The sequence below is a fragment of the Stomoxys calcitrans genome, chromosome 4 (assembly GCF_963082655.1).
Source record: "Stomoxys calcitrans chromosome 4, idStoCalc2.1, whole genome shotgun sequence".
NCBI lineage: Eukaryota > Metazoa > Arthropoda > Insecta > Diptera > Muscidae > Stomoxys > Stomoxys calcitrans.
In genome coordinates this window covers 154,950,250-154,969,563 of record NC_081555.1, presented here as the reverse complement: position 1 = coordinate 154,969,563, position 19,314 = coordinate 154,950,250, and the positions used below count along the sequence as shown (strand labels likewise).

General features: G+C 39.9%; 1 protein-coding gene across 1 annotated transcript in view; it reads right to left on the bottom strand.

The window, feature by feature from the left end:
- Window positions 1-230: 230 nt before the first annotated feature.
- The window catches only part of LOC106085119 (chitin deacetylase 1), a 195,278-nt gene continuing 176,194 nt past the window's right edge, over window positions 231-19,314 (bottom strand). The window contains exons 7-8 of the mRNA XM_013249167.2: window positions 11,652-12,037; window positions 231-807 (exon numbers count right to left, since the gene is read on the bottom strand). Of these exons, the coding sequence (XP_013104621.1) occupies window positions 477-807; window positions 11,652-12,037 (717 nt within the window). The 3' untranslated portion in view covers window positions 231-476. The remainder of the gene's footprint in view (window positions 808-11,651; window positions 12,038-19,314) is intronic.

Here is a 19,314-nt window from a genome sequence, read left to right as displayed (position 1 = left end):
TGTCTAAGCCCGATTCTCTTGTGTGTCTGGCAGTATCTTTTCTGTAGTCGATAAAAACCTTCCATTCTACCAATATTCATTCTCATGGCTGGAGAGTTCGACTCTCTCTCTTCTGTTGGAAGACAACTAACTAAAAAATAGTTTTTATTTTTTTTATAAAAAAAGGTTAACTTTATTTATAACTTATCTGCTAAAGTTTTGACACGTTTTGTTTTTTTTATAGATTTACTTAACAACTATTTTTCAATTTATCAAAAGTCAAGTTTTAAACACAAAATTAAGTTTCTCGAAGGAGAAAAAAAACAAACAAAAAAACTCTCATAATAATTAAATTAAAATAAAAAAATATAACAAAAAAGAAAAGCAAACATTTGAGATAAAAAAAAATTTTTTGACAAAAAAAAGAAATTTGTTCCTTTAGTTTCTGGGTTTCTGGCACTCTTTCTCTAAACTGCCTTTATGATGTTGTTGTTCGTCTACTCTTCTACGGGTTCACCATCGGCCTCCTGAACGGGTCCTGAGAAGATATAACTGTCACGACCTTGAATGCCAGTACCGCCAGCATCACCCAACCATGGATAGACATTGGGGCATTCGCGACAAGTTTCCATGTAACGGGTATCGGTGATATTCTGTTCGGGAATTTTGAAGGGCAAGGCACAGGTGTTCCAGATGTTGCAGGGCTTGGAGGCAACAGCAACATTTTTGTCACATTTCCAGGCATCGATTTGACTGACATCGCGCAACTCTTTGGGATCGGTCATGTATTGCAACATTTGGGAAATGGTGACCACATAGACGTCGGGACTGAAATAGAAGGAAATAAAGGGAGAGAGTGAGTAAAGAGTAAAGATGATAAAAATTCATAGAAGTTTGTTTTTTTTTTTTTGTAAAAAATCTGGTCGAAATACTACGGTTTTCATGGAGAATTATATCAAAATTTGGTTTTCATAGAAAACTAGGCGGAACGAGCCCCCTCCGCTGCACATTCTTTAACTCTTCAAAATCTTTTTAGGGTGGGGACACTTCGCCCTGAATGTGGATATCGACTACGTGCCACTGTAGCCTATGGCCGGAAATACCGTTGATTTAACACTATATTGCCTCAGTCGGAAATGAAGTTCAGTTTAGGGGGTGCTTTAGGGAGTACCCCGAAACACTTGGCTATCAATTTACATATCAAATTCGTTTTCTACTCTAAAATACCCTTTATTTGAATCCTATATTGTCATAATGGGTCAATCAACCTATTTGTCTTATTTTTGGAAGCAGAAGCGCCACCTTAACTTGAACCCAAATTTTAATGTCATATTCGTAATCTACTCCCAAGTACCTTCCATTTGAGTCCCATATAGACATAGTCGGTTAATATGCCCATTTTAGGGTATTTGGGGGTGGGGCGACCTCCCATTACTTTGACCTAATTTTTTATGCCATATTTGTAATCTACTGTCGAATACTTTTCATTTGAGACCCATATTGATATGAACGTCGAATTTATGTGTACTTAGACCTACATTTTAATACAATATTCGTTTTCTCCTACTTCTTCTTCTTCTACTCTCCAATACCTTTCATTTGATACCCATATTTTCCCGATCGGTTCACTTTTGATTTTGGGTAGTGTTTTTGGGTAACGGGGGAGGGCCCGCCTCTTCCGAAATCAACAAATTGTAAAGTCTATTGTTCCTACCTGACCATATTCGCAATCTACTCCCGAATACCTTTCATTTGAGTCCCATATTGTCATGATCGTCCAATAAACCTATTTTAGGGGGTTGGGGGCCTCCCAACTGGGTACATGGACCCACATTTTAATACGATATACGTTTTCTAGTCTCCAATACCTTTCATTTGATACCCATATTGTGCCTATCGGTCCATTTTTAGTTTAGTATGGCGTTGTTGGGGTAAGGGGGAGGGACCGCCTCCATCCGATGTCTAAATACTATAAAGCCTATGTTTCCTTCCAGACAAACTTACACAATCTGTGAAAATTTTAAGAAAATCAGTTCAGCCATATTTTGATTGTAGGGAACAAATAAACAAACCGAGTCCAATATAGTCATGATGGGTCATATGCCCATTTAAGGGGTTTTTGGGGGGTAGGGTGACCCCTTATACTTCGATCTGATTTTGTATGCCAGATTTGTAATCTACTCCCGAATACATTTCATTTGAGGCCCATATTGACACAAACGTCCAATATGTCTCTTTGGGGGAAATTTTGGGGTTGGGGTCGCCCCAACTGGGTACTTAGACCCAATTTCTAATACCATATTCGTATTCTACTCTTCAATACCTTTCATTTGATACCCATATTGTCCCGATTGTTCCGCTTTTGATTTAAGGTGGTGTTTTTGGGTAACGGGGGAGTGTCCGCCCCCCTCCGAAATCAGCAAATTATAAAGCCTATTTCTCCTTCCTGACCATATTCACAATCTACTACCGAATACCTTTCATTTGAGTCCCATATTGTCCCGATCGGTCTACTTTAATTTTTGGGTAGTACTTTGGGGTAAAGGGGAAAGTCCGCCCCCCCCTTCCAATTACAAAAAATTATATAGCCTACGTTTCCTTCCAGACCAACTTAAACAATTTGTGAAAATTTCAAGGTAATCCAATTTTTTCTTTTTGGACCTTATAAGCGAATACTAAAGTACCGTTGGAAATACGAAAATTCCATCAATCCATGACTGTGCCCCAGCCAGCAGTGCCTCTCACTAAACCTCAAGTGTCTTATCAGGTATCCGATCCGAAACCTTTTCCATTTCTTCCAAATTTCCTATAATCGCCTCGATTATACCGCAATGGTATGACTATCAACAACTGCGCCAAGTGCGGCCTAATTCGGTCTATAACCTGATATAGCTCCCATATTTTATCAGAATCCATGGTGGTGGGTTACCAAGATTCGGCCCTGCCAAACTTAGCACGATTTTTATACTCTCCACCATAGGATGGGGGGGTATACTAATTTCGTCATTCTGTTTGTAACTATTCGAAATATTCATCTGAGATCCCATAAAGTTTATATAATCTTGATCGTCCCGACATTTTATGTCGATCTGGCCATGTCCGTCCGTCCGTCTGTCTGTCGAAAGCACGCAAACTTCCGAAGGAGTAAAGCTAGCCGCTTGAGATTTTGCACAAATACTTCTTATTAGTGTAGGTCGGTTGGTATTGTAAATGGGCCATGTCGGTCTATGTTTTGATATAGCTGCCGTATAAACCGATCTTGAGTCTTGACTTCTTGAGCCTCTAGAATGCGCAATTCTTATCCGACTGAAATGAAATTTTGCATGACGAGTTTTGTTTTGATATCCAACAACTGTGCCAAGTATGGTCCAAATCGGTCCATAACCTGATATAGCTGTCATATAAACCGATCTGGGGTCTTGAGTTCTTGAGTCTCTAGAGGGCGCCATTCTTATCCGATTGGAATGAAATTTTGCATGACGTATTTTATTATGATTTTCAAGAACTGCGTCAAATAAGGTTCAAATCGGTTCATAGCCTGATATAGCTGCCATATAAACCGATATTGGGTCTTGACTTCTTGAGCCTCTAGAATGCGCAATTCTTATCCGATTTGGCTGAAATTTTGAATGACGTATTTTATTATGACTTTCAAGAACTGTTCCAAATAAGGTTCAAATCGGTTGATAAACTGATATAGCTGCCATATAAACCGATCTGGGATTTTGACTTCTTGAGTCTCTAGGGTCGCAATTAATATCCGACTTGCCTGAAATTTTGTACGACGGATCCTCTCATGATCATCAACATGCGTGTTTATTATGGTCTGAATCGGTCTATAGCCCGATACAGCTCCCATATAAATCGTTCTCTCTATTTTACTTTATATTTACCCCCAAAGGGCGCTATCCTTATTCGAATTGGCTGACATTTTACACAGGTCTCCAACATATAATTTAATTGTGGTCCAGACCGGACCATATCTTGATATCGCTCTAATAGCAAAGCAAATCTTTTCTTATATCCTTTCTTGCCTAAGAAGAGATGCCGGGAAAAGAACTCGACAAATGCGATTCATGGTGGAGGGTATATAAGATTCGGCCCGGCCGAACTTAGCACGCTTTTACTTGTTGTCCATTGCAGCCAACAAAGAAGTGAGGAATTAACCATAAACTTATTTAAGAAATTTTAAGCTTCTTAAAGACCAATGTCTCTGTTCTGAGCTTTAAATTTTGCTTAACTTAGTTCTAGTTCAATTATCCAAATGAATTTCATTCATTATTCTGTTATGCTGTCGTTGCTTTTATTTAAATATTCACCCCAGAATATCATTCGCCATTACATATTGTCCACCCTTGGCCTTAACCACAAACTAATGCCCCATGAGCATTCAGGGCTGTGATAAGATATTTGCCAACTGACCTCATTACACAACGCATTTACACTTGAATATCGAATTAAAATAATTGAATGCTCGAATAAATTTCTATGGCATTTCAAATCTTGGGTTTGGCCTAAATTTTTGTTTTTTTCAGCGTTTGATTTGAGTATCTCGTGAAGAAGGAGACAAGAGGAACATTTGCTTTTATTCATTGTTTGCCTTGGGCTTTGACTTATTCCCAATTGTTGTTCTCCCTCACGTCCCTTTGCTTAAAACCTCCAGCCCCACAAACTGCTGCACCCCCCCCCATGTTCATGTTCTTTGATAACTAGAAAATTTTTTCGAAATATTTTGATTTCGAATAGAGCTTTGAATTCGCTTAACGAGAAAAGAGCACTAAAGACAAAGAACTTAAGCAAACCAAAGAAGGATGTTTCAAGGATAAGCAAAAGATGTTTTTTACTCCAGAGAGGGGGAAGGGACAAGCGAAAGACGTTTCTTGTAGGAATTTTTTAATTAGTGCATGCAAATAGCAAAAGAAGTCAAAACTTTTGGACATATCAAAGAAATGCAAACAAGAAAATGGAAATAGACAAAGAAATACGCGAAAGACAGAGAAATAAAAACGCAGCCACGAAAACGAGAAATTATAGAGCATTGTTTGCCAAAAGATATTGACAGTTAACAGCTGCCACACTGCTGCTACTTCGCATTGGTTCAGCATGGAGAAAGGAGGATGGCTGCATTGCCTCCCGCCCTTAAGTTGAAGAGTTGCGAATAAAATCATTGTAAAGTTTAGACAAACAACAATTAAAAATGCCAGACTTTCAGGCAAGGCATCGACATGTAAGCCAAACATTTGCAAAGTAGGCCAACATTTTTTTTGGCCACGCTCCCTCCTTAATGTATTGAAATCGCAATGAAAGCTTTTTAATGACAAAAGGATTTGTGGCAAAAGTTTTCTATTGTGAAAGGTGGATAAACCTTTTCAATTACATTTTTGTTATAGGCTATGAGCTATTGGAGTAACGAGATGAGGATTTTGTATAGGAATACTGTCGAAGTGAAAAGGGGGGATTGGGGTGAGGATTGATATTTGTGAAAAATTGATTATTTCTTGCAATAACAGTTGATGAAGAAACAAAGAAAAAAAATTTAAAGAAAATAATCAATGAAATTCTTTTTATGAGAAAAATAATTGATTTTAGGATTGTGGATAAAAGCGTACTCAGTTCGGCCGGGCCGAATCCTGGGAACCCACCACCTTGGACTCTGCTCAGAATGTATGCAATATAAATTAATTTGAAGAGCACAATTCTTTTTCTACATACTAAACTTCTGTCAAACCAGCAAAAAGAAAAGCTACTAAAAACAAAAATTGCGGTTTCCAGGTTCCCATTAAGTCAAATCATAAGATCGGTATACATGGGAGCTATATCATGTTATTGGCTGATTTGAACCGTATTTGACGCAGTTGACTGAAGCCATAAAATAACACTACATGCTCAATTTTATCTAAATCGGGAAAAAATTGTTGCTTGTAAGGGCTCAAGAAATCAAATCGGAAGATTGTTTTTGTATGGGAGCTATATCATATTATAGACCGATTCGGGTCGTACTTGGCGCAGATGTTGGAAGTTATAACGGAACCACTAGCACCTCCTCGTTCTCACATGGCATATTTTGACAATTTTTTATTCCACTGTACTTTGGTTCTTTCATCCGTTCGTCCTTCTGTTCGTGTATGCGTCCATCCGCTCGTTTATTCATATGTCCTTCTATCAGTTGGTCTTTCGCACCTCCCAAATTCGTCCGTTCTTCCGTCCGTCCTTCCGTCCGTCCTTCCGTCCGTCCTTCCGTCCGTCCTTCCGTCCGTCCTTCCGTCCGTCCTTCCGTCCGTCCTTCCGTCCGTCCTTCCGTCCGTCCTTCCGTCCGTCCTTCCGTCCGTCCTTCCGTCCGTCCTTCCGTCCGTCCTTCCGTCCGTCCTTCCGTCCGTCCTTCCGTCCGTCCTTCCGTCCGTCCTTCCGTCCGTCCTTCCGTCCGTCCTTCCGTCCGTCCTTCCGTCCGTCCTTCCGTCCGTCCTTCCGTCCGTCCTTCCGTCCGTCCTTCCGTCCGTCCTTCCGTCCGTCCTTCCGTCCGTCCTTCCGTCCGTCCTTCCGTCCGTCCTTCCGTCCGTCCTTCCGTCCGTCCTTCCGTCCGTCCTTCCGTCCGTCCTTCCGTCCGTCCTTCCGTCCGTCCTTCCGTCCGTCCTTCCGTCCGTCCTTCCGTCCGTCCTTCCGTCCGTCCTTCCGTCCGTCCTTCCGTCCGTCCTTCCGTCCGTCCTTCCGTCCGTCCTTCCGTCCGTCCTTCCGTCCGTCCTTCCGTCCGTCCTTCCGTCCGTCCTTCCGTCCGTCCTTCCGTCCGTCCTTCCGTCCGTCCTTCCGTCCGTCCTTCCGTCCGTCCTTCCGTCCGTCCTTCCGTCCGTCCTTCCGTCCGTCCTTCCGTCCGTCCTTCCGTCCGTCCTTCCGTCCGTCCTTCCGTCCGTCCTTCCGTCCGTCAGTCCTTCCGTGCATGAATCAGTTCATCCTTTCATTCGTTTTTCCCACCTATGAACTTTCCGTCCTTCCGTTAGACCTTCCCTCCTTTTTTCCAGCCGTCTCTCCTTTCTTATGACCGTCTTTCCGTTCAACATTCCTTTTGCCCGTTTTTCTGTCCATTTTTCTGTCAATCTTTCTGTCCATCTTTCCGTCCGTCCGTTCTACCTTCCTACCTTTCTTCTAGCCGTCTTTCCGTTCTTCTGACCGTCTTTGAAGTTTGAATTTCCTTTCGCCTGTTGAATGCCGTCCATGAATCAATTCATCCTTCTATTCGTCTTTCCCACCCATGAACTATCCGTCCTTCCTTGCTTTCTTCTAACCGTCTTTCCTTTCTTCTGACCGTTTTTCCGTTCGACATTCCTTTTGCTCGTTTTTCTGTCCATTCTTCTGTCAATCTTTCTCTCCATCCTTCCGTTCGTCCGTTCTACCTTCCTTCCTTTCTTCTAGCCGTCTTTCCGTTCTTCTGGCCGTCTTTCCGTTTGACGTTCCTTTCGCCTGTTTTTCGGTCCATCCTTCCATCTATCTTTCCGTTCATCCTTTAGTCCGTCAATTAATCCATCCGTCCGTCCTTTCATCAATCCAATCGTTGGCCTTTTCCACCCTCCTTCGTCCTTCCATTTGCCCTTTCGTTCGACTGTCCTTCCAACAGTCCAAATGTCCGTGCTTCCACTCCACCGTCTTTCTTTTCTTCTGACCGTCTTTCCTGTTTTTTGGCCGTCCTTCCGCTCGACGTTCCTACCGCCCGTCTTTCTGCCCATCCTTCTGTCAGTCTTTCTGCCCATCCTACCGTTCGTCCTTCCATCTTTTCATCTGTATTTCCGTCCGTTTTTCTATTCGTCCGTCTTTCCATCAGTCCAATCGTTGGTCTTTCCCATGGTTCAATGGTCCGTCCTTCTGTCCGACTGTCCTTCCGACCGTTCAATTGTCCGTTTTTCCATTCGACTTTCCTTCCGTAAGTCTGTCTTTCCTTTCTTCTGTTCGTCTTTCCGTTCGAAAAAATTTGTCAGCGGTTATTATGCCCTTCTAATGGTGCCGTCATTTGTGCGGAACTATGCCATTTGAAAAAATGGTATGGCAGCCATGTACAACCTTCTCCACAAAGAGGTGTCGCACTGCGGCACGCCATTCGGACTCGGCTATAAAAAGTAGTTGCCTTATCATTGAGCTTAAACTTGAATCGAAGAGCTGTCTTTTGAAGGTAAACACGGTGGTACACGCTGGCCGGGACGACCATAAGCCTGAGGGAAAGATCAAGTGGTGGGAGACACCTCGAAACTTGGTGTCAGAGATTTTAAAATGAGCGCAGAAGATCGAGGCGTTTTGGACGCTATTCCACATTCGGCTAGTGGAGCAAATGTTCTGTCATAGCCAATTAAAGTAAGAACAGATGCTTTACTATTGCCTTTCCATTCTCCATAGAATTTCAAACAGGAAGTCCTTATTGAACCTTTACTTTCAGCTTTCACTGTTCACTGTTCTATAGAAAATATTTATTCTAGAATAACAACCGATTACCGAGTGTTGTTAATTTTCTTCTCGTCCTTAATTCATTTTGCATCATGTCTCACTTGAAAAATGTTTTACTCGGTATTTATAATGCTTGAGTGAATATTTCTTGATTTATTTTTTTGCTGGCTTTTTTTTTACATGAAACACGCTTTAGGTGCATAACCTTCAGTGTAAATAGAAGTAATATGCGTTGCCATATTATCCAAGTGAGAAGCATAACTTTATTACGGAAGTTTACTTGGCAAACATGGCGGCTTACGGTCGCTACATCCGTGTTATAAATGTTGTTGTTCGGATATTAGAATGTGGTATTTGTGGCAATGCCCAGCAGTCCAAATGTCTATCATGACATTGTCTTCATAGACTTATTTAAGATAATTTGATAATTTTGTCACCAATATGGCATTTTTTCATGTCTTGCATGTTATCTGTTATAAAATTTTATGGTCGGCGAACTCACTGACCGTGTCCAGAAAGTTTTTTTAATTTTTTTCTCTCATTTAAAATTTAAAAACTTTACTCTATAGAGGACATCCTAGCAGACAGTGTCGTGTAAACCGTCATCTGACAAAAAAAATTGTTTTATGCATTAATGAAAAATAAATCTTACTGTACCAAATAACAAGACAAAGAAGAATGTGATGGAACGTCTGACGAAAACCAGAATGTTTGTCATCTGAGTATTAACATCTGACGAGATCAGAACTTTTGTTATATAATAACGAGTAAAAGTGTGCTAAGTTCGGCCGGGCCGAATCTTAAATACCCTCCACCATGGATCGCATTTGTTTAGTTCTTTTCCCGGCATCTTTTCTTAGGCAAAACAAGTAAAAGCGTTCCAAGTTCGGCCGGGTCGAATCTTAAATACCCTCCACCATGGATCGCATTTGTCGAATTCTTCTCCCGGCATCTCTTCTTAGGCAAAAAATGGATAACAAAAAGATTTGCTCTCCTATTAGAGCGATATCAAGGTATGGTCCAGTTCGGACCACAATTAAATTATATGTTGGAGACCTGTGTAAAATGCCAGCCAATTTGAATAAGAATTGCGCCTTTTGGGGGCTCAAAAAGTAAAATAGAGAGATCGATTTATATGGGAGCTGTATCAGACTATAGACTGATTCATACCATAATAAACACGTATGTTGATGGTCATGAAGGGATCCGTCGTACAAAATTTCAGGCAAATCGGATAATAATACCGACCTCTATAGGCTCAAGAAGTCAAGCCCCAATATCGGTTTATATGGCAGCTATATCAGGTTATGACCGATTTGAACCATACTTGGCACAGTTATTGGATATCATAGCGAAACACGTCGTGCAAAATTTCATTCCAATCGGATAAGAATGGCGCCCTCTATAGGCTCAAGAAGTCAAGACCCAATAACGATTTATATGGCAGCTACATCAGGTTATTGACCGATGTGAACCTAACTTAGCACAGTTATTGGAAGGCATAGCGAAACACGTCATGCAAAATTCCATTCCAATCGGATAAGAATTGCGCCCTCTAGAGGCTCAAGAAGTCAAGACCCAAGATCGGTTTATAAGGCAGCTATATCAGGTTATGGACCGATTTGAACCATACTTGGCACAGTTATTGGATATCATAACAAAACACGTCGTGCAAAATTTCATTTAAATCGGATAAGAATTGCGCCCTCTATAGGCTCAAGAAGTCAAGACCCAAGATCGGTTTATATGGCAGCTATATCAGGTTATGGACCGATTTGAAACATACAAGGCACAGTTGTTGGATATCATAACAGAACACGTCATGCAAAATTTCATTCCAATCGGATAAGAATTACGCCCTCTAGTGGGTCGAGAAGTCAAGACCCTAGATCGGTTTATATGGCAGCTATATCAGGTTATTGTCCAATGTGAACCTAACTTAGCACAGTTGTTGGAAGGCATAGCGAAACACGTCGTGCAAAATTCCAGTCCAATCGGATAAGAATGGCGCCCTCTATAGGCTCAAGAAGTCAAGATTCAGGATCGGTTTATATGGCATCTATATCAGGTTATGGACCGATTTAAATCAAACTTAGCACAGTTGTTGGATATCATAACACGAATATATATACTTTATGGGGTCTCAGACGAATATTTCGAGTAGTTACAAACAGAATGAAATTAGTATACCCCCATCCTAAGGTGGAGGGTATAAAAAAAGTGAAAGGGATTTGATTTAATATTTTTTTGTACAAATATAATTTTAATATTAAATGAATTCATTAATAACAATTTGGCGGATAATTTCCTCTTGCCAAAAATTTGGGAATATTGTCATTAACGAATATATGAGGAATACTGTCATCTATATATTCATCGATGACATGTTCGCTCGCAATGTCGCTTAAAATGTCATGCATGAATTTCGCGACAACTATATGAAAATGTCATCAACGATTTGTATGGACTGTAGGCTATATGTCTTCAATGATTTAACAGGGTCATGCATCCTTCTTTTAAGACATCTTGACGACGCGGCCTGCTGGGTATGATATCATAAAATGAAGTTAGGTTAAGTTAGAGGGGAAGTTCAGTCGGCTAAGGCTAGAAAACGAAGGAAAAAGCAAAATTTTTAAAGAAAATATTTATTTTCTTAACTTAAATTTTTATCCAAAACGCTGTGGAACAACTTCCGGAACATGGTATGTGAAAAAGTCCTAGTGGGACCGACTCACACCAAAAACGTAGTTAATGGGCATAAAACCCATTCGATTCAATATGAGACTTAAATTAAAGATACTTTAAATAGCAATAAGAAGCTGGTAAAAAGTATTAGCGGCTCAGTGTCAGTCCCTCTGTGTAGCATTGCCTTTCCCTACCCTCGTTTTTCGTGTAATCTACTTTTCAATGTTTTCTCATTTTCCGCATACCTTTTGCAGTTGGTTTTTGAAGCATGAAAAAAAAAATTGATGTTTAACAAAATTAAACTTTTCTCATTAAAACGGGCGTGGTGTTTTTCCTTTCTAGCAGTGTTTATTGTCATGTCTTCCCTGGTGGCTGGGCAGCAGTGCTGTAAGCCATTACACGGTGGTCAGTCGTTCGTTTAAATGGTAGCTTCCCTATTTCTTTAGCTTTGATGAGTTTGTTTTCAGCTGCAGACTTTTACAGAACTCTTAAAGTTTCTTTTTGATCAGATTATTTGCTTTTTTTTCTACAGGGGAGATTTAATTCAACCAGTTTATACTTACAGTTCCAAGGCCCAGTCCAAGAATTTATGCAGGCCATTTTCCAAAGGTTTAGTCTGGAACCAATTGGTGTGCACTGGCATCATATAGGGAGCCTTATTTTGCTCATAATAGCGTGAGAAATCTTCTTGCAACCATTCCAAGACTTCATTTTCATCCAAATTGTGCAACACACATTGATCCAAGAAGGGACAGTGGCCGCCCTCATAGCCCTCAACATAATGAGTGTTCAAAGGAACTTCCCAAACTCCGGGGAATGTCTTGGAAGGACAGGTGCCACTCTTGCATTCGTGAGAGATTTTGTAGTCCAAGGTGTAGGGCCAGACGGGCACAGGTACTGGGGGAACGGTAATAGAGCTGTCATAGATGTAGCCAAAATCTTCCAAGACCTGCGAAAACAAAAAAAAAAAAAAAAAAAAATGAGAAAATGAAATATTCAGTTTTACATTTCAAAAGCAAGAAGATCCTTTGATGCTCATATGTAATCAATGATTTTTCATTTACTGTTACTCTTGTTATATTTCTTTAAAGACCATCGTCTGGGAAATGAAGGAATTGGCCATTCCTCCATCCATTTTTTCCCACTTTTCCCAATGCTACTTAAGATATAAAACCATCGTGTTTATAATGATGTTGACGATAATTATAAATATTGTCATCCAGGTTTTGCTACAACAGCACAAAGTAGCAACCAGAGGGTTGCACAAAGATATGAGAGTGGACCATATCAGGTGCATTGCCACAAAGCCGGGGCAATGGTTTTTTTTCTTCTTCTTATACATCGTTCTGCATCTCTACCCTCATTACATTACTTCAGATTTTTTTGTGATTTCTTTTTTCAATCAATCTTTCATTACGTCAATTAATGTATTTTTAATTATCGTTGATGGCGCGTTGGTGGGTGTTGTCCTGATGATAACATCGAAATCAGTGAAAAATTGAAGTAAGTTGAGAGAATGAAGCATAAGCGAATGACTCAATGCCCTAAAATGTCACCGTTTTTGATTAATTGGAAAAAATTCTGTTTAAAATTCTTTTAATCCTTGCATTTTGGCTTTATAGGGTCTTTGACAATATTACCGAAAAACAAATAAAAACGAGCTAAATTCGGCCGGCCCGAGTCTGATATACCCTCCACCATGCATCGCATTTGTCAAGTTCTTTGAATTACTGAGCTGTATCAGGCTACAGACCGATTCGGACCGTATTTGACACGTATGGTCATGGAGGATGCCGTTGTACAAAGTTTTAGCCAAATCGGATAATAATGGCGCCCTCTAGAGGCTGGATAAATCAAGATCCCAGATCGGTTTATATGACAGCTATATCAGATTATGGACCAATTTGAACCATACTTAGCATAGTTGTTGGAAGTCATAACGAAACACGTTATCCAAAATTTCAGCCAAATCGGAAAAAAGTGCTCCCTCTAGAGGCTCAATAAGTCAAGACCCCAGATCGGTTTATATGGCAGCTATATCAGGTTATTGACCGATTTGAACCATACTTAGACCAGTTGTTGGAAGTCATAACAAAACACGTTATGCAAAATTTCAGCCAAATCGGAAAAGAATTGCGCCCTCTACAGGGTCAAGAAGTCAAGAAAACATGGACCGGCATGACCCATTTACAATCCCAACCGACCTACACTAATAAAAAGTAGTTGTGCAAAATTTCAAGCGGCTAGCTTTACTCCTTTGGATGTTAGCGTGCTTTCGACAGACAGACGGGCGGACGGACGGATATACGGACGGACAGACGGATGGACAGGCAGACGTACGGGCAGACAGACGGACGGACAGACGAGCGTACGTGGCTAGATCGACTTAAAATGTCATGACGATATATACTTTATGGGGTCTTAGACGAATATTCTAAAGAGTTACAAACGCAATAACGATATTATTGGGTTGCCCAAAAATTAATTGCGGATTTTTTAAAAGAAAGTAAATGCATTTTTAATAAAACTTTGAATGAACTTTAATCAAATATACTTTTTTTACACTTTTTTTCTAAAGCAAGCTAAAAGTAACAGCTGATAACTGACAGAAGAAAGAATGCAATTACAGAGTCACAAGCTGTGAAAAAATTTGTCAACGCTGACTATATGAAAAATCCGCAATTACTTTTTGGGCAACCAATAGTATACCTCCATCCTATGGTGGAGGGTATAAAAATACCCTTACTAAAGGGAAGAGTAATAAATGTCCTTTCCCAAGGGAAAGGGTATTCCTCATTTCCTTGGGAAAGGACATTTATTACTCTTTCCCTTCGGTAAGGGTATTTTTATACCCTCCACCATAGGATGGAGGTATACTATTGGTTGCCCAAAAAGTAATTGCGGATTTTTCATATAGTCAGCGTTGACAAATTTTTTCACAGGATGGAGGTATACTAATTTCATTATTCCGTTTGTAACTCTTTGGAATATTCGTCTAAGACCCCATAAAGTATATACCTTTTGGTGGGTAACCACAGGAAAGGCTAAAAATGTACACTTTCCTCAGGGGAGGAGTAAAAAATTACACTTCCCCCAGGGAAAATGTAAAAAATTACACTTCTCCGAGGGAAAGGGTAAAAAATAATCCTTCCCCCAGGGGCAAGGAAAACATAACTACCCTTCTCTAGGGGAAAGGGTAAAAAAACTTCACTGCTTCCAGGGGAAAAAGTAAATAACTACCCTGCCCCCAGGGTAGGGTAAAAAACTAATCTGCCCTCAGGGGAAAAGGTAAAAACCTACCTTTCCCCCAGTTGAAAGGTTAAAAAATAAACCTTTCTCCGGGGGAAAGGAGAAACAACTACCATTCACCCGGGGGAAAGTTTAAAAAACTACCCCGCCCCCAGGGGAAAAAGTACATAACTACCCCTCCCCTCGAGGAAAAAAAGTAAATAACTACCCTGCCCCCAGAAGAAAAGGTTGAAACTACATTTCCCCCAAGGGAAAGGGTAAAAAACTTCCATTCCCCCAGGGGAGCCAGTAAAAACTGTCCTTCCCCACCGAAAAGTGTACAAAATTATCCTTCCCCAAGGGTAAAAATAACCCATCCGCCAGGGGAATAGGTAAAAAATACTCTTCGCCCAAGGAAAAGGGTTAATACTACCCTTACCCCCGAGGAAAGAGTGAAAAACAGCCCTTCCCCAGGGAAAACGGTAAAATGTAGCCTTCCCCCAGGGGAAAGGTTAAAACACTAGCCATTCCCCAGGGGAAAGTGTAAAAAACTAGCCATTCCCAAGGAGAAAGTATAAAAAACTAGCCTTCCTCCAGGGAAATGGTAAAAAACTATCCTTCCTCAAGAGGAAAGGGTAAAGTAATCGCTTTGGCAAGAAGTAATAAAAGTTTGGGAGAGGGTAATCAAAGTACCTCTTCCATTGGGAAAGGGCAATAAAATAACCCTTACCTTTGGCAAAGGGTAGTAAAATACTATGTCCCCTGGAAAGGGTAATAAAAGTACCTTTGTTAGTGAAACTACGATTTTCTTTGGGAAAGGGTGATGAAACGACCTTTTCTTTTGAGAAAGTGTAATAAAACTATATGGGCAATAAAATTGCTCTTCCCTTGTGGGAAAGGGTAACAAAGCTATCATTGCCTTTGGGAGCGGGTAATAAAACTACCTTTGTCTTTGGAAAAGGGTAATAAAACTACAAATTCCCTTGGGAAAGGCTAATAAAACTATTTTTGCCTTTGAAAAAAGGGTAGTAAAACTATTCTTCCCTTTGGAAAAGGGTGATGGAACTATACTTGTCTTAGAGAAAGGGTACTAAAATCACCCTTTCTTAATAGAAAGGGTAGTTTAGTACCCTTTCTTAATAGAAAGGGTACTAAACTACCCTTGCCTTCCAGAAAGGGTGCTAAAACTACCCTTTCCTTAGAGAAAGTGCACTAAAAATATCCTACCCTTGCCTTCCAGAAAGGGTGCTAAAACTACCCTTTCCTTAGAGAAAGTGCACTAAAAATATCCTTTCCTTAGGGAACGGGTACTAAAAGTACCCTTTCCTTAGAAAACGGGTACTAAAACAACCCTTCCCTTAGAGAAAGGGTACTAAAACTATCCCTTCCTAAGAGCACGGCTACTAAAACTACCCTTTACCAACAACGAGTACTAAAACTATCCTTGGCTTAGAGAATGGGTATTAAAACTACCCATTCCATAGAGAACGGGTACTAAAACTACGCTTTCTTTAGAGAAGGGGTACTAAAACAACCCTTTCCTTAGAGAACGGGTACTAAAACTTCCCTTTCGTTAGAGAAAGAGTACTAAAACAATCATTTTAGTAGTTTCCTTTAAGAACGGGTATTAAAACTACCCTTTTCTTAGAGAACTGGTACGAAAACTACCCTTTCCTTAAAGAAATTGTACTAAATCTACCCTTTTCTTAGATAACTGGTACTAAAACTGTACTTTCCTTAGAGAAAGGTTGCTAAAACTACCCCTGTATTTGAGAAAGAGTAATAGAAATACCCTAGCCTAGAAAAGGGTGCTAAAACTAACCTTTCCCCTTAGAAAGGGTATTAAAACTACCCTTTCCTTGTAGAAAGGATACTAAAACTGCCCCTTCCTTATAGAAAGGGTACTAAAACTACCCTTTTCTTAGAGAACTGGTACGAAAACTACCCTTTCCTTAAAGAAATTGTACTAAAACTACCCTTTCCTTAGAGAACTGGTACTAAAACTGTACTTTCATTAGAGAAAGGGTGCTAAAACTTCTCTCTCCCCTTAGAAAGGGTATTAAAACTTCCCTTTCTTTATAGAAATGGTACTAAAACTACCCTTTCCTCATAGAAATTGTACTAAAACTACCATTTCCTCATAGAGGGGTACGAAAGCTGTCCTTTCCTCATACAGGAGGTACTAAAACTACCCTTTTCTTGTAGAAAGGGTACTAAAACTACCCTTTCCTTTTGGAAAGCATACTTAAACGAACGTTTCCTTATAGAAAGGATACTAAAACTACCCTTTCCTTATAGAAAGGTTACTAAAACTATATTTTTTTATAGAAAGGGTACTAAAACTACCTTTTCCTTATTGAAAGGGGACTAAAATTACCCTTTCCTTATAGAAAGAGTATTAAAATTACCCTTTCCTTATAGTGACCGGGTACTAAAACTACTTTTCCCTTATAGTGACCGGGTAGTAAAACTACTTTTCCCTTAGCGAACGGGTATAAATTACCCTTTCCTTCAAGGGGGTACTAAACTAAAACTTTCCTTATGGAAAGTGTAGTAAAACTACCCTTTTCCTATAGAAAGTGTACTAAAATTACCCTTTCCTCTTAGAATGGGTACTAAAACTTCCATTTCCTTATTTAAAGGTACTAAAACGACCCTTTCCTTAGAGAACGGGTACTAAAAGTACCCTTTCACTTATAAAGGGTATTAACAACTACCCTTTTCTTATAGAAATGATATTTAATCTACCCTTCCCTTATAGAACGGGTACTAAAACTTCCCTTTGCTTATAGAAAGGATATTAAAAGTACCCTTTCCTTATAGAATGGGTACTAAAACTACCCTTCCATTATGGAAAGGGTATTAAAATTACCCTTTTCTTATAGAAAGGGTGCTAAAACTAGCCCCTCCTTTATAGAAACGGTACTAAAACTTCTCTTTCCGTATGGAAAAGGTACTAAAACTACTAGGGAAGGGGTACTAAAGTATTTTTTCCTTAGAGAAAGGGTACTAAAACTACCCTTTCCTAAGAGAAAGGGTACTAAAACTTGCCTTTCTTTAGGAAAAGGGTACTGAAACTACCCCATCCTTAGAGAAAGTGTACTTAAACTACCCCTGCCTTTGGGAAATGGTAGTAAAGATATCCTTCCCCTTTGGAAATGGTATTAAAAGTGAAGTTCCTTCAACATCAAAAGGATCCCCAAGATTAATCTACCTCCTTGGCATAGGGTACAAAATAATGTAATGATATTTCCTTGCTAGGTCAGTGAGTGAGAATGATGACAAATGAATGCATGCTTGGCTGCAATGCTCCGGGCACAGTGAGTGCATGCATCATCAATAATAACATTTCATTATGCAACGATGCCCTGGCCTTGTGTATGTAAAGTTAATATTGCAGAATCCATGGAATGAAAGTATCATGACCACGTGACCGGCCGGTAGGACATTTGTTTGTTAATGATTTCCATGTCTTGTTTTTGCAGTTTTTCACTTGCGGTTGAAGACAGAAGGTGCAACGTTTTACAAGTGGCGAAGTTGTAAGAAAGCCTTGTGTCTTTACAATTATCAATCTTCAAGAAGGAGGCATTGGCTGGGAAAAAATGTTTTTTTATTTTCCTTTATCCTTATTTTTGAGAATAATGAAGGATAGGGCAAATGCAAACAGCAAAGGCAATTTTTAATTGGAAACATTTTAATGAAAATTGTTAATTAAATTTTTAAAAGACCGTGCTTAGTGTTTAAAATTTAATTTCTTTTGGGGTTTCATATTTAATGTTTAGCATTTAATTATTATTTTATTAATATTTTTTATTTAAGGGGGGGCGGACCCTCCCCCTTACCCTAACAGTACTATGCAAAAATAAAAGTGGACCAAACGAGACAATATGGGATTCAAATGAAAGGTATTCGAGAGTAGAGTACGAATTTCATAATAAATGTTGGGTCCAAGTACCTGGGGGGCCGCCCCCAGCCCCAAAACCCCTTAATATAGGTTTATTGGACGATCTTGACAATATGGGTCTCAAATGAAAGGTACTCGGGAGTAGATTACGAATATGGTGAGGAAATAGGAATAGGCTACCTACCACCGTAACCCTAAAAAAACCACCCAAAGTCGAAAGTGGACCGATAAGGATAATATGGGTATCAAATGAAAAGTATGTGAGAGTAGATAACGAATCTGGCATACAAATTCATGTCGAAGTATAGGGGGTCACCCCCCCACCCCCACAAAAACGTCCAAAATGGGCACATTAGCCAATCACGGATATATAGGAGTCGGTTTGTTTGTTCCGTATAGACTGAAACAGGGCATAACCGATTTTCTCGAAATTTTCGCATATTGTGTGGGTTGGTCTGGAAGGAAACATAGGCTATATAGTTTCTCGGTTTCGGAAGGGGGACGGACCCTCCCCCTTATGCCAAAAACACAAGCCAAAATCAAAAGTTGACCAATCGGGACAATATAGGTATCAAATGAAAGGTATTGGAGAGTAAAATACGAATATGGTATTAAAATTTGAGTCTAAGTACCCATCGGGACGCCCCAACCCCAAAACCCCCCAAACTAACATATTCGACGTTCATTTCAATATGGGGCTCAAAAGAAAGATATTCGGTAGTAGATTCGGAATCTGGTATATAAAACCAGATCGTAGTATAAGGGGTCACGCCACCCCTCAAAAACGCCATTATATATTATATAATTTTTCGGTATCGGAAGGGGGACGGATCCTCCCCCTTATGCCAAAAACACAAGCCAAAATCAAAAGTTGGCCAATCGGAACAATGTAGGTATCAAATGAAAGCTATTGGAGAGTAGAATACGAATATGGTATTAAAATTTGAGTCTAAGTACCCATCGGGACGTCCCAACCTCAAAACTCCCCCAAACAGAGATATTGGAGTTCATTTCAATATGGGGCTCAAATGAAAACTATTCGGGAGTAGATTCCGAATCTGGTATTTAAAACCAGATTGAAGTATAAGAGGGTC